The following is a 15,443-nucleotide window of genomic DNA, read 5'->3' as shown; positions in this document are numbered from 1 at the left end:
CAGAGACTAAAAGAGAATAGGTACTTTAATGTCCCATAGTGAAAGTATTTATGTGTGAACACATTCTCATAAAAATAAAACATTGAAAATGTATTATCATCATACAAACACAGTAAAGGCAGGAGAAATGATAAACACAGAGGTATTTTTCAGACAAGACACCTACCTGTTCTGGTCCAGGCAATCATGCTGTAAATACACGCTTTGGTGGTAAATATCTCACTCCTCAGAATATTTAAACAACAAAACTTAGTCAACTTTATGATTTTAAAAAATTGTGTTAAGATAAAGTTGTGTATAGTTTTAGTCCAGCAGAGTGTTGGCAATTGAGTTTATTTCACCTACAACCAGATGTTACTGGACAACCTAATATACAGTAAAAAAAAAAAAAAAAAAAAAAAACTCTTTTTAAATCTGTTTAATAATTATTATTAAATTATTCAAGTTACCTTGTTTACATGATAGAGCTCATTCTGAAAATTAAAATAGTTCAGTAAAATATTCTCAGAAATATGATCTTGGTTTGGTTAAGCCAGGTATTTTATTTATTTATTTATTTTTATTGTGGGGGTTTTGGGGGGAGGGGCATATTTCCTATTTGACATCATCTGTGGCTCTGTATGAGAGCTGGGTATTGCGAATATAATGATGTTTAATTAATCAAAACTGTGTTATAGTATATTTCAAGCTAGGGTCAGGTAAAATATTAAACAAGCTCCTCAGAATCATAAAAATGTTGGAAAAGGTTTGAAAAGATCATTTAAAAATTGACAAATCTCTAATTTTACATGTTCTGTCCAATTAAATAATAATTTAAAGAAACACAGATTACAAAATATTTCACTCTGCATAACCATCCAGAAAAAAATGATCAAAGAGGCACATTAGGACAAATGTAGTGACGCGATAACCTCACCGTCGCACTCAGACTAAGTCATGAATGTATGTGTTGTGCAGATGTGTGTCCTTGTGTAAGAGCATCTGTGTCATCTGCTGATGACAGTGTGTCTAGGAATTATTCTGTCTGGCTGTAATCGGGATTTGATTCATGTTTAGAGCAGAGATGCTATCTGTGTAATCTGAAAAACAGAGCCAAATCCACAATTCTAATCCCTGCACAGCAAAGAAAAAAAAAAGCCCACACTCACACAGAAATGACTCAGAATGCTGCTGTAAGGAAAATAAAATTCACACTATGATGAGTACAGTCATAAATGTATAAAAAATGTTTTATAGAAGAAGTGATGTGTGACCTTTTTATTTGTATTTACAAAAGTCATTTTCCAAGTAGAGTATTTATTTCACTGCTTCTCTGCAATAAAAAGTAAGTTGTCACATGTTGAGTTCTGTAATACCTCTTCCCTAACAATATGGAGTACCAGTAATATTTACTGGATATTGGAAAATTATATTTTAGTCACGTTTTGTTTCATTTTAGTTTATGGAACTTGTTTATGCATGTCACAAAACAGACACAGACATTGACCACAAAAAAGAAAAAAAAAAAAATAATAATTTATAATTTTACTGTCTTGACATTTTATTTGACTGTTTATGTCATTTATTAATAATGCAGTAATGTCACCAAAAAACAGACCAGTCAGTTAGTGTCCTCAGCATCAGGCCTCTTAGCCTATGAACTTATGTGTAAATTATTATTATTATATTTTATATTATACAACTTATTGTTAAATTATTCCATGACCGGTTATACTGGTTTTGTGAGGGCAGCTGCTGTGGTTGTTATTACCATCAAGCTGCTAACAGGACCTGCTAACAAGACCTGCTAACGCAGCTAACAAGAGATTCTCCACCTGCCTGCATGGACCGAACTCTACAGTAGGCCCGTCACGATAACAAATTCGGTTCTGGAAGGCAGTTTGTGAGGGCAGCTGCTGCGGTCGTTATTACCATCAAGCTGCTAGCAGGACCTGCTAACAAGACCATGCCACTAACAGAACAGAACCATGCTGCTGAAAGAACCTCACTGCTAACCGAACCACACTGTAGATGTATTTCTTTTTCACTTTTGGCACCTTGTTTTAAGTACTTTTGCTGCATGTTTTGGCATTTCTTCTTGTTGTTTTTTTTTGGCGAGTCGAGACGGTTCTTCTCGTCCTCAGCATTTCATGGCATTATTGACCTTGTGTTGATTTTTGCATATATGAAAGATAAATAGACAGAGCAGAGCTTGTTCATTTGGTTTACGTCAGTTTTAAAAAGAGATGAGATATAAACCATAAATGTACAAGTATTTCTAAACTAAATCTTAGCAAAACATAGAAAACATATATATTTTTAGAGTAGCTGGAGATTATACCTTCATATCATTTATAGTATCGTAGATATTCGGTATAAGAGCTTGACAATAACACTTTGAATAAAGTGCTTTAAATTTAAATAAAATTTACACCAGCCACTGTGTACTTTAGCAAGTCGTGTGATCTAAAATTATCTCCATGACTAGTGTGCAATCGCACAACTATGTAGTGTCAGGAACACTTGTAAAACAACATAAACATGGGAATGTTTCCATTCTCTGTCCATATGGTGTAAAATCAGCTCAAGTGCTGACTGAATCAGAGCAAGGAAATCTCTTCGATCTGGTCCAAAAGGTCCTCAAAGAGCAGAAAACTAGTATTCAGAGTTAAACCCTGAGTATCGCTGAGAAAATAAGGCACAGGGAGAATGAAACTGAACCAGCTGAGGACTCACTGCAGGTCTGTGAGGGGTCGGCTGACCCACTTCCTCATCAGTCTCCTTCCAAATGGCGTGCGAGCGTGGTCCAACACCCACAGCAGACTCCCCTTCACACTTCCATCAGTCTTTGATGGAGAGAACAGAAACATAACAGTTCACATGTGACAAATGATTTTAAAGCTCTGAGAGAGACTCTAAAGTAAAACTGAACATTTTACTGAGATCAGAGAAAAGGCACTTAACTTGGTTAGTAAATTCAGCAATTAAACTTGAATTTCTTCATCTACCTGGTGAACTGCATGACATTTCTACCTGGACAGATGCCATTTTTTTCTTCTAACAGTGACAAAAGTGAAAACTCTGGTACCTCAGGTGTGTGAGTCTACTCCATCAGGTTTTCCTATTAAAATGAATTGACACTTTCCAGTAGCTGATATGCACATGCACCCAATACTTAAACAAAAATTAAACCTTCAGAATGATAAAAACATTTTTGCTTTGCCTGAGCACAGGATAGACACTCAGTTTAAAAAAAAAATTATTTTACTCTGAATTTTTGTTTTGATTTGTTATATTTAAATATCAGTAATTTTACTTATAAATAGGGTAAATTTCACCATGGTAATTGTTCTTTTACTTGAGTATATTATTTTATCCCTCTTTTCCCCTCAGCTTGTACATAGTCACGTGTATTTTCTCATTTTTTATAATTAAATAATGTTCAACTCATTTGTTTTGAACAGTAATTGTATTCTTCATGTGCACAATGGAGCTGCACAATATTAGGACATGGAATTTCAATATTAGTGTTGAATATTATGATAACTTGGTATGATATTATAATAAAAATAGATTTTCTGTTGTTTGCAACATCCTCCTTGTGCCAGCTGTGGTTGTTTAGATGAGTGTGTGTGTGTGTGTGGGGGGGTGTCATCTGATTTCAAAGTTTATATTTTTATATGCAATTTTGTGTTTGTGACTTTTTGGAATCCATTGTAATGCTGATATTGTGCATATTAATATTAAAGTGAATATTAATATATTACACATATACTAAATAAAATTTTAACTTAGCTGAACGATAAAAGCTTGAAGGTGACGAGCAGTTTAGGAGCTGCAAGAGCCGCTCTTGATGGTGAGCTGAGACAAATAATTTGAATCCCAAAATGTACATTTCAACATCTCTATTGGTTGGTCTCAGCAGTAAATGGTAATTGAACTGTATTTATATAGCGCCTTTCTATCTAATCAAGTTACTCAAAGTGCTTTACTGTGCCCTCATTTACCTCCACACACACATTCATACAGCTCTCCACTACATCTCTACAAAGCTAATCTGAATCTGTAGAGGCTAATCAGAGCTTTATCACATTCATACACTGATGGGACAAACATCGGAGGCAATGAGCGGTTCAGTGTCTTGCCCAGGGACACTTCAACGTGTGTGAAAGCTCATCAGAGACTCTACTTCCACAGGTGGCTGAGATGAGCTGGTCTGGGAAGCTCAGTCCTCACCTCCTTCTACAGGTGTGCAGTGGACAGCATCCAGTGCTCCAGCATCAAAGTCAAAAGTCAAAGTTTCTTTGTCATTCGCACCACATGTGACGCGTGGTGGAACGAAATTGTATACAAAGGGTCCCAGTTGCATCCAACAAAAGTATAAATTGCAAAGAAAAACAGTATAAGATTAAGATATAAACTAAGAAATATGCTAAACTAAGAATACGCTAAACTCTAGTAGTACAAAAACAATACGCCGAACAACAGCAGCACGAATATGAGTCTGTGTGAGTGGATGAGTACGAATGAACACAGCAACATGAAATAAATCAACATGTGGCATGGAGGCTGCACAGCTGCAGAAAGAAAAGCTTGGCAGAGAGTAGTGAAGGCTGCACAGAAGTCTGTTGGTCAGCCTCCCCACCATCACATTTACACCTCCAGATGCAGGAGGAGGACCACCTGAATCATGAAGGACCCCGCTCACCCAGCACACACACTTTTTGCCCCGCTCCCCTCAGGAAGGAGGTTGAGGAGCATTAAGTGTAGAACCACTAGACTGAGGAACAGCTTCTACCCTCAAGTTATTAGACTCATGAATCTCTAGCCAGAATAATCACTGTGAAAAAAAATGCCACTTTGATTGTTGATATGTGCTGCTGATCTCATGCTGCTGATTTATCTCATGCTGCTGTGTTCATTCGTACTCACCTGCTCACAGACTTGTGTTTGTGCTGCTGTTCGGCGTATTGTTTTTGTACTACTAGTGCTTCACATATTCTTAGCTTAGCATATTTCTTAGTTCATATCTTAATCTTAATACTGTTTTACTTTACAATTTATACTTTTGTTGGATGTAACTGGGACCCTTTGTACATAATTTTGTTCCACCACATGTACCAAATGTGGTGCAGATGACAATAAAGAACCTTAACTTGACTTGAAACATATGACTGCTGGTAGAATTGAACCCCCAACTCTCCCATTGGAGGATGACCATTCTAACCACTCATCCACAGTAAACAGTAAAGACTTTGGGGCAAAATCCAGAGACCAGATGGGAGTAACAAATTAAACTTCCTAGTCTTGTGTAGACAAAGTTGATTTGTTGTTTAGGTTACTCGGTGATTTAAGATGTGTATTTACCTGATTGGAGAGTATTTCCAGGTTCCGGAGAGTTGCAGCACTGAGGGTCATTCCCTCAGATTCACAGGACAGCTGCCGGAACAAGCTGCAGAAACCAAATCATGTTAAATTACTTCTATAAGGAAGAAAAAAAAAAACATTTCTTGTTGCTGAAAGTTCATAAAGTGCTGCACACAATTATTAATTTTTATTTTATGCATCCAATCAAAGTTTGTTTGTGTTTATGCAGGAACACAAAAGATGGCTACCATTTAGGTATTTAACAGTTAAATAATTGCAGTGTTTGTAGTACGCTTTTAAACCCTCTACACCCACATGTGTCCTTAACAGAGACACTGACCTCACTATAGCAGGACAACATCGCTCGACATGTAAAGGAGTGATTCAGAAGTTTAATGCATTTACCGGTCTTACATATTTGCTTGTAATTTTTTTTTTTTTAATGCAGATTCAAAAAAGTATAATAAACTGTGTTATATGGACAGTAAACCGGCGGGAATGCACCATAATAAGCTTGCGGTGAATGTCGGCAGGTGTTGGGAGTACTTTTGTTGTACCTTTCGTTTCTAAGAACTCTTTCTAAACTGAATTCTTGGAGGTACTGAATGAGGGGCCCCAGACAGCAGATCACCGGGCTCTCAAAGGATGCTACGCACGACAGAGAGTGTGAGTCTGGAGAACACAAACACACAGACATGTTGGATCTGTTTTATTGCTCAAACACAGCCGTGAGTCACGACTCCGTCTTCGTCAGACACATCCTGTGTCTCTGCTGGATGACTGCCGTAGTATTAACAATGCAGCACACTGATTAGTAAAAGACAGAAATAAAAAGAAGGGACAAACTGCGGTACGAAATGACACCTTTATCTTGGGTGTGGCCGTAGAATTTGACGACTGTGTCCATTGCGGAGGTGAACTCAAACCGAGCGCTGTCCCTCTTCTCAACTCTAACTCGGTCGTCAGCCTGAGCGCTGGAGGAAAACAACAATAAACTTTGTTTATTATCAGTACAAGGCAGTATCGATCCTAAATGTTGCTTGTGACTTTATATAAAAGAAAAACATCTGATAGTCTTGATTCCAGTGAGGAAAAAGTAGAAAGTGCTGCAGCACGTGTTTTCAACAATGCCATTGTCTGAGTACAGAGAAACCCGTTACTGTCATAAAAAACACATTTCCCCTGTGCACCATCGTGTCTCTCTGTGGCTATATTCACTCTCTCTCTCTCAGCATTGCTGCTCTCAAGGACTCTATTGCTTTGTCTGCAGGGTTGTTACCACAGCAACCAAGGCAAACACACGACTTTGAAGCACTTTCTTTCTTCCGTTTGCTAATACCCGTACAGAGAAACAGAATAATCATCATATTTCATCTCAGCTGCTGGTCAGACCAGGAGCAGAAATGGTAGAAAATATAAATCAATACGTGGCATATTGTGCAAGAAAAGAAACTTGGACAATTAATCACTGAACCAGTCGATTTAACCATATTAAGAAATTTACAAAAACTGCCACAAAAGCAGTTATTGATCCTGGGACAGTGTTGCAGTCTAGCATTTTTGCAAAAGCCTGACAGGACTAATCATTAATGGTTAAAGATGGGTTTATGTAGGATCAGTTTGTTATAAGATTTCCAGGAAACTAGTAAACCAGATGCTTATTCAGGTTTATGCAAATAAATAAAGAGGTGCATGAGTTTTGATCTAAAGAGGTAACCCTCCGGACTGCATAGCTAACTGGTTAAGACTGATATAACTGATGTGTGATAGATTTTATGTCACTTAAAGTTATAATATTTTGATAAAGATACTTTCAAACTAAAACTGAAACTAGAATATTCCCTTTAGCTCCGACTCCATATCAAAGCCAGACTGATTACTGTCATTTATGGAGTTTTTATTTGCTTGTTTATTGCCATAAAATTTGATATTTGATCATATGTGTTTAGAACATTATTAGTAACAAGCCCATCTTTTTTTTTTTTCTGTTATAAAACAACAGAACACCCAAGCTTTGGATCCAGGACAAAAGTATACTGCCACCATACTGTCAGTTTTTGTCATCTCATGTGCAGAAAAATCCACCACCAAACAATATAACAGAGCTCGTCACCTCATGTTGAAAGGCCTGAATAGAAGGAATGAACATTTATGCCTCATTAAAAAGAAAAAAGGTTTTGTTTTTGTCTTTTCATGTGGTTTTCTCCTTGAGGAGGACAGTATGAGGGCAGAAACTCATTTATTTAAATTATATTAAGATAAAATTATGGCTGTGCAGCACAAAGTCTTGGATTTCTCAGCCACATCCATGAACACTCTGGCCACAAAAAACTCAAGACTACAATAAAAATAGCATTCGGCATAGCAGTAATTATGCTAACTTTATTATTTTATCCAGATTCTAGTGTCTGGGCAAAGTAATAAACTAATATTAATAGCCATATATTGCAAACTGCAATGAGGTTATTAGAAAAATCCATCATTTTAAATAAACTACAATGTTTTGAACAATTTGAATACATTTCCATTAAAATGCTTTTAAAGCAAGATTGAAAAACAGACGGGTTATTTTGCCTTAAACTTGATTTGTCTTGTGCAAACAGCAAGTCCACACAAGAAGCATTTCTATAAATTTCTGGAAGTGAAACCAAAACCACTTCCTCGGCCACATGCCACTTCAGTCAACTGTATGTGTACATTTTAATGATAATGCAGAAGGGCAGCTGGATCACAATCGATCAAAAGCAGAAGAATGATCAGGTAAATCAGACGTTCTACACCAAAGAGCAGAGGTTAATGGTATTTAATAATCACTTATTGCTGCACGGGGAACTAAAATCAGTGCAAAATCTTTTAAAATGTGTCTGATTTATTTATTGGTCCATAAATGTGCTGGTCTGCATCTATTCCTAAACATGTCATCTTATTAGCATCTCTGTATTTGAAACTAACTTTTAAAAGTTTTAAAAGAGCATGAACATCAACACCAACCAGTGGGTTTTCCAGTCCCTGCTCCATTTCTGACTCCAAATGCTTCTAAAACTGCACCCAGGTACAACAGACCTCACAGGGACTCATTACCAGTCACTCCATGGACACAAACCCCGTTGCTAGGGGTCCTGTCTTGGCAGCCCACCCCTGAGACAGAAACATCGACACTGACGTAAGCAGCCACAAAAATCCCTGGTTTAAAATCTCTCCGCAGAGAATCTCCTGTAGTTCTCTTTAGAGATGTGGCATCACTTTAACGCAGGTCACTGTCATTAAGATGCCCTTCTGTATCATTTCTCTCATTCTGATTTATTATATTAGTGGAAAAAAGTGCATTTTAAGCAATAAAAACTGCATTACTGGTGATGTCCTGGGAGAATTTCCTCATGAATTAAACACCAAAGATCGAAGCTTATTCATTCAAATATAAGAAAAAAAAAGGAAAAGAAAAAAGGAAGAGTCGAGGAACTAAAAACAAAGTGCGCTAAGAGAAATGTCAGTCTAGAGTTAACGATATAAAGAGGGAGACATTTCCTCCATTTATCCAACCGTCAGCTTCTAATCGAATCTACTCCACTTCCTCCCTTTCTCTCGTTTCATTTTCGCAGCATGATGCCGACACGAGCAGCCTCCAGAGGATGCCGTCCCCACTGACACCAACACGAAGGGCGGCGCGACGGGAGGCAACAGGTTTGTGGAATAAAGCAGCTCAGAGCCACTGTTGCTGGCCCTGTGGTTAGTCAGCTAACAGCTTGTTTTGATCTACTGGTTTAGAAAAACTCCTGAATAAATCAAACTCAAGTCCGCAAAACACAGAACAAGCCGACATGCAAGTTGAAAAATGAGCAAATTATGAAGATGATTTAAACGGATCTGCTTATATAAATACAACTGATTGAAGTTGTTTCAAACCAAGCCAAGAGCCACAGGGTGGTTTTATTTATTTGCATCATTTTGATCGTTTTAAAAACTTCAAGGTTCCTTTCAGCTTTTATATAAGAAATGAGGCAAAGTTTTTCCTGTGTAAAAAATATTTGGCAAAGTTTATTCATAGCTGACATGAACCTGCAGCTGATGTTAGAGGAATAAATACTGCGCCTTCAGAAGTTCAGTACAAAATTATTTTTATTCATGAGGAGGAAATACTTGGACAGGGAAAGAAAACTGTACTAAGAATTTACCAAGGCTGTAACTTAAGCATCTTATTCAATCAATAAACAACTAAAACATGAGCCAGATATGACATTTTTCCTAATTATTTACTGCCATGGAAATAAATGCAATTGAGGATTTACTTTTCTTTTTCTGTTTATATTTATGGTGAAAATGAACATCAGTATTTGTTTTATGCAACAATTGTAAAGGGCTTATTGGCATGAAGAAATAAAGCCTGTTCTTCTGTTAGGAACTGTTTTTTGTTGCAGAAAATGATTTAAACACAGAAACTACAACACATTTCCGTCTTCTTATTTTATAAAGTTAAATTTTCACTCATAAACCATTATAAATAAAGGCTGAATGAATTAATTAATTAACTTTATGTATTTAGCATTTAAAACGAATGATAAATCATCTAATAATTGGATTTATTTGCTTGAGCCAGGTATAATAAAGCCAAAGGTTAAAAAAAATCAGTTCACTAACTTTTAAAATGGAAAATAAATCTTGGTCAGACTGGCTGAGCCCTGTGGTGAAGCCCCAGGTGCTGAAGGCCCCTTTCAGAACCACTCAGTGAGCTCACATTGATTTCCACTGCCAGGCTGAGCGCACACAGCTCCAGACACAACAACTATCTGCCTGCCTGCAGGATTTTAAACACAATCCCTTCAAATAAAATGGACTAAGCTCCCAAACACACACACACACACACACACACACAGTGTTTAGAAAAGATGAAGCTCAGCTCAGAACGTCTGAGAACCGTGAACATTTAAAATGAATACATGTTGCCCCCTGGTGCCCTGACAGCAGATTACCTGGCATTACAGATGCTGTGCAGAAGTTTCTGGGTTTGCTCTGAGAGGTCAGAGGGCACCAGAATCTCCACAGGGTTGATCTTTAGGACACGGCTCTCCAGCTCAGAGCGAGAAGGACCATCAGGGAAGCAGTCCAGAAACACGTCTCCAGTGCTGGGCTGAACCGCCTGCAAACAGAAGCATGTACATCAGAAATGACTAATATTAAATAAAAATGTATAATGTGGCAAAACAAACTTCTTTTTTAACAGTGGTTAATACTTAATTCATTACAACACATTCTTGAATTCAGTCAGTGACAGTGGTTATTTATTGCAAAAAACACATTTTTATGGAAACAATATACTAAAAGTATTTTTATAAGCACAATTAGATTTCAAAATTTTTGTATGAATATGGCAAAAACATGAAAATGAATCACATTTATGACAAACTCATTTCGAAAACTTGCTAACATAAAATCTAAACGTTGATAACAAAAATGTCCAACACAGAATTCACTTGACAAGAATAAATGTGATGAATTTTAACCGTGTTAAATTACACATAGGAGATTGTTCATTCATGATTTTTCATTATCACGTTTGTACTTTGTCTATTGGATTTACTGCTTTGAATAAAAAAATATATCTGTAGAATCACCACGGTGACAGTATCCTAAAAGAACGTGTCTGCATTAGAGATACCAGAAAGTCAGTGATTGATATCAGCTAATGTTATAAAGAAGAAAAATACATGACAAAACATCAAATTTAGTTAGGTTGTTGTCATTTTAAGGATTGCAGCTGAGAGAGGATCATGCAAGCTCGTTAAAGGATGGTGGCCCCCAATCTGTGGAACAGATTGCCTTTGAAAAATAGAGTAGATTTTTTTTTTAAAAAGGTTAAAAACCAGTTGTTTTTACTGAGTTTTAGTTCTGGTTGAGCAGAACATCTAGATTTTATATTGCTTTGTTAATAATTTGACTTTAATTGGTTTTACTAGATCATTTTATTTTATTTATTATAAATTTTTTGTTTATTTTCTGTTGATTATTTTGTATTTTAGTTCTCCTATTTTAACTTGCGTACAACATTTTGGTCAACGATAACCGTTTTTAAAATGTGCTATAGAAGTAAACTTTGATTCAGTGACTGATCTTTTGCACCCTCTGTTGGTCAGACTCACCACCAGCCCCACAGTGAGCTGCTTCTTCAGCTTGTCCCAGTTCTCACTGATGCACAGCAGGAAGCTTTCAGGAGGGTCCAGCAGGACATCAGCACAGCCTCCCTCTTCCACGTCCTTAAGTCGAACAACCGAGTTTACATCTGAAAAACCGTCAAGGATCCAGAATCAAACATGAATACTGTTTTAAGGATACCCATAAACACATGTCCTGTCTGTAAGGATACCTTCTCCCACCAGGGTGGATTTGGTGTACAAGGCACTGAGCTGACGAGTGAACAGAGTGTTCCTGTTCGTCCCTGAAGCCTTGATGGCAGACGTCTCGGTCTGCTTCACCACACCAACCTAAATATATCAGACAATAATGAAAACAAAAGGTAGGTCTCTGCTAACGGCAAGAGTAAACAGAAGCTATCTGATACCTTGTGCCCGTGAGTCACCAGCCGCCTGACGTGAACAAACAGGCGATGTGTGGGGATGCTGCACGTCATGAAGCTATGATCAAGGTTGCAGGTTATATTCAGCTCTTTTGCAGCAATCTATTCATGCACACAAAGATATTTACATTAGGAGAAACAAACTTCAAAATACTTTTCATCGCTTAAAATAAAAAATAAATTGCTGTTTCTTCATTTTAGACATATTTTAAAGCATACAGAAAAAAAAACATAAACTACACTTTGATCTCAAAATGAACATGTCCATTAGTTCAGAAGAAAACTCAAAGAAACACTGCAGGTGTTCCCAACCCTGGTCCTTGAGGAACGCCATCCTGCATGTTTTAGTTGTTTCTCTGCTCTGACACACCTGATTTTAATAAATGGGTGATTATCAGGCTTCTGCAGAACTTGATGAAGTAATTAAATCACTGAATCAGGTGTGTTGGAGCAGGGGAACAACTAAAATATGCAGGATGGTGTTCCTCAAGGACCAATGTTGGGCACCACTGCATTAGAGCCATATTATACCCGATGTACTGAAGATATGATTTAATCTGTTCCTTCGCACATCAGTACCACATATACTTTTTATTTCTCACCTCGGCATCCTCCCCAAAGAACCTGTACTTGTAGCCGCACTCCACTGCCAACAAAGCATCCTTATGCTGCTGTTTCAGCTGGATGACCTGCTGTTCCAGGGGGGTGTGTGCACTCTTTGAACGTCTGGATGGGGTGTCGGACTCTGACAGAAGACCTGGCTCTGCACCCTTTCCCCCTCCTCTTCCTCCTCCTCCTTTTTTTGCAAACTTTGACAAAGAGAATCCCTAAAAAATAAATAAATATATAACCAAAGAAATGATGTATGTATGTACTGTACGTATGTATGTATGTATGTATGTTGAGCTTCTGTTTGCCCCCAAGGGGCAATTGCAATTGGCAATCCCAAGGGGGATAACAACTATACAAACGTACATATGTATGTATGTATGTACTGTGCATACGTAAATATATATGTATGTACGTACTGTACATATATGTATGTATGTACTATATGCATGTATGTACGCTTTGTATGTATGTATGTACATTCGTATGCATTACGTACATAAATATGTGTGTATGGATGGATGAATGGAACTGCATTGTCTGTGAAAATCTGAGGGCTGAATTGCTTTAATGAAGAAGCAGAAACTGAGTTAAAGTTTTCATGCCACCTTAAAACAGTTTACATTACAAAGAAGTACTAAAATAACTTTACAAAACTCTTTGTAAATATTTAACAGTGGTTCACTTTGACTGTTCCTAAAGGCAACAGTTGAAAGTGTTCACTTCTATGGGTCGAAAACATGGCCACTTACTGAAGAAACACAACGGGTGTTTTACTTGTCGACTTAGACATGCCCTCAATGTCAGATGGCAAGAAAAGTTGACAAACGAGAGCTCCCATCAGTATCACAAGTTATTAAAATCAGATGACTTCATTTGCTGGTCATTGTTACTGAGCCAAGAAGAAATGTGTAAGTTGGAATTTACTCCGAGAACCAGCACATGGTCACAGTGGAAAAGGACAACCAGCAACGTCCTACATCAACGGGCTGACTGCTGATACAGGACTCTGTCTCTTAAATGAAATAAGCCATGGTGGATAGGAGCATATGGCAAGACATCTGGCGAGTGAAGACATTTGAATAACAGTTTGATTTTGGAACTTTATAGAGTCTGTGGATTATGGCTGTGCATGAGATGTTTATTATCACCAAACACTGAAAAGCAGGCAATAACATAGTTGCCTGTGTCTGAATACATGCACTTGAGAAAACTGAAATCATGCTGAGATCATGTTACATGTCATTTGGAGTCTGTTTTTGCCAAAGATGTAACTTTGCTTGATAAATATCTGGGTGCATGCTCAAATATAATCCAGGTAGAAAAATATAAAAGTTAAGTCAGGTCCTCTGGAGCTACTTGATATTGGAGGAATCCTCTGGATTGCTTGATAAGCAAATAAGTATCAAATTCTACATAAAGTTTTTGGTGTGGTTGTCAGTTTTACCTGAACTTTGTCTAAAAGAGCCAACAGTTACAGGCAGTTCTTATGATACAGTCTCATCCAGGAAGATTTAAACACAGCAGAACACGCCATCATCAGGGCTCACGTCATCTTTTTGAGCTAAACTCAATATTGTAAGGATGCAGTTTAAAGAAAAACTTCATTTGAAGTACCTGTTTTGAGGCAGCGAGCCCTGAATCCTCCTGATCTCTGAAGTCCTGCTCATCATCCTCATCTTCCTCCTCCAATGGTTGAGCTCTGTTTGTAATTCCACGCTGATGTGAAATCCCAAATGGAGATAAAACGTCCCCTGTCCGGTCACAGATTTTACTGCAGGTGGTTTCTTCCTGAATGTCCCTGTGTCTGAAGGTGGGCTCAGTCCCACAGGTGAAGCCTTTTAGCTTTTCCAACGTGGAGGAGCTCAGGACTTGTCCTTGTCCTCCGCTCGATGCTGGTGTTGTCTCTAAAGAAATGAGAGAGAGAAAAAAAGCTTTACTGTTTTTAAATAAACACAAGCAGGAACAAACAGTGCATATTCGTTAGAATACTGGATAAATGTGGATGTGATGAATTAAGTTCATCATTAGATGATCACCTTCAGGCTCCTGACCCTTCACCTGCTTGTCTTTCAGATACAGCTTCGCTCGTTTTGTTGGCATTTCAACATCTTCACAGGACAGTTTTAGCTGCAGAACAGAATATTTTACAAAAAAAATTTTGTATTAATCATAATTAGCATAAATAAAAGCATAATTGATAAGTGAGGAATGTATGAAGCGAAGTAAACCTCACCTTGCCTCTTCTGGACAGCAGGTGTTCAGCAGGATTTTGTTTAATCCCAGACTGAGCTCCGGTACCGAAGTACCTGCTAATAGAGGTCTGTGCAGGGCAGGACTTTTTCAAAGACTTTGGCATGATTTTATTTTGTCTTCACATTAAAAACATAATCAAATTCTGGACCAAAATATGTTCGCATGCAATTATAAGCCTAAACAAGCCGGCTTTTCAAAAGCGGCGCACATAAATACGTCACTGAGGCGCGTAAAATGATGTCAGCGAGTTGTAAAAAACAGTTTCCTGTTAAGTCTTTTAGAAATAAACCATTTATTATATTTTACATAGCATTTATTGGCAAGATGGAACATTTTTTAAGGGTACTAATTTTAATGAGATATAAAATATCTTTTACAGAAGAATTTAGTATTTTTAGGAAGCCCTGACGACTTCTTTCATCGCGTACAATCGTTGCGCTTTTGTTTTGAAATATCCAATTTGACTTCCAGATTCTGATTTTAGATAATTTCAGAATTTGAAACAAACCCAACGATGTTTCATTATTTTTTTTAATCATCTGAACCCCAAAGGTAAACACTGTGATATGCTATATTCTGTTCAGAGATTCATCTGTGTATACTCAATGATTATCTTCTTATCAACTTCATATTTACTGAAAAAAATAAATTTATTAAAAATTAT

General features: G+C 37.3%; 1 protein-coding gene across 1 annotated transcript in view; it reads right to left on the bottom strand.

Moving 5' to 3' along the window:
- Positions 1-14,882, bottom strand: part of msh3 (mutS homolog 3 (E. coli)) — a 58,412-nt gene extending 43,530 nt beyond the window's left edge. Inside the window, exons 1-12 of the mRNA XM_037680294.1 lie at positions 14,760-14,882; positions 14,563-14,653; positions 14,141-14,430; positions 12,517-12,741; positions 11,900-12,016; positions 11,705-11,822; positions 11,481-11,620; positions 10,314-10,480; positions 6,211-6,320; positions 5,904-6,018; positions 5,347-5,431; positions 2,716-2,825 (exon numbers count right to left, since the gene is read on the bottom strand). Of these exons, the coding sequence (XP_037536222.1) occupies positions 2,716-2,825; positions 5,347-5,431; positions 5,904-6,018; positions 6,211-6,320; positions 10,314-10,480; positions 11,481-11,620; positions 11,705-11,822; positions 11,900-12,016; positions 12,517-12,741; positions 14,141-14,430; positions 14,563-14,653; positions 14,760-14,882 (1,691 nt within the window). The remainder of the gene's footprint in view (positions 1-2,715; positions 2,826-5,346; positions 5,432-5,903; positions 6,019-6,210; positions 6,321-10,313; positions 10,481-11,480; positions 11,621-11,704; positions 11,823-11,899; positions 12,017-12,516; positions 12,742-14,140; positions 14,431-14,562; positions 14,654-14,759) is intronic.
- Positions 14,883-15,443: the final 561 nt, after the last annotated feature.

This window comes from Nematolebias whitei, chromosome 8, assembly GCF_014905685.2.
Source record: "Nematolebias whitei isolate Nwh7 chromosome 8, NemWhi1, whole genome shotgun sequence".
Classification (NCBI taxonomy): domain Eukaryota; kingdom Metazoa; phylum Chordata; class Actinopteri; order Cyprinodontiformes; family Rivulidae; genus Nematolebias; species Nematolebias whitei.
The sequence above is the reverse complement of the archived record's forward strand: the minus strand, read 5'-3'. Positions and strand labels throughout refer to the sequence as shown.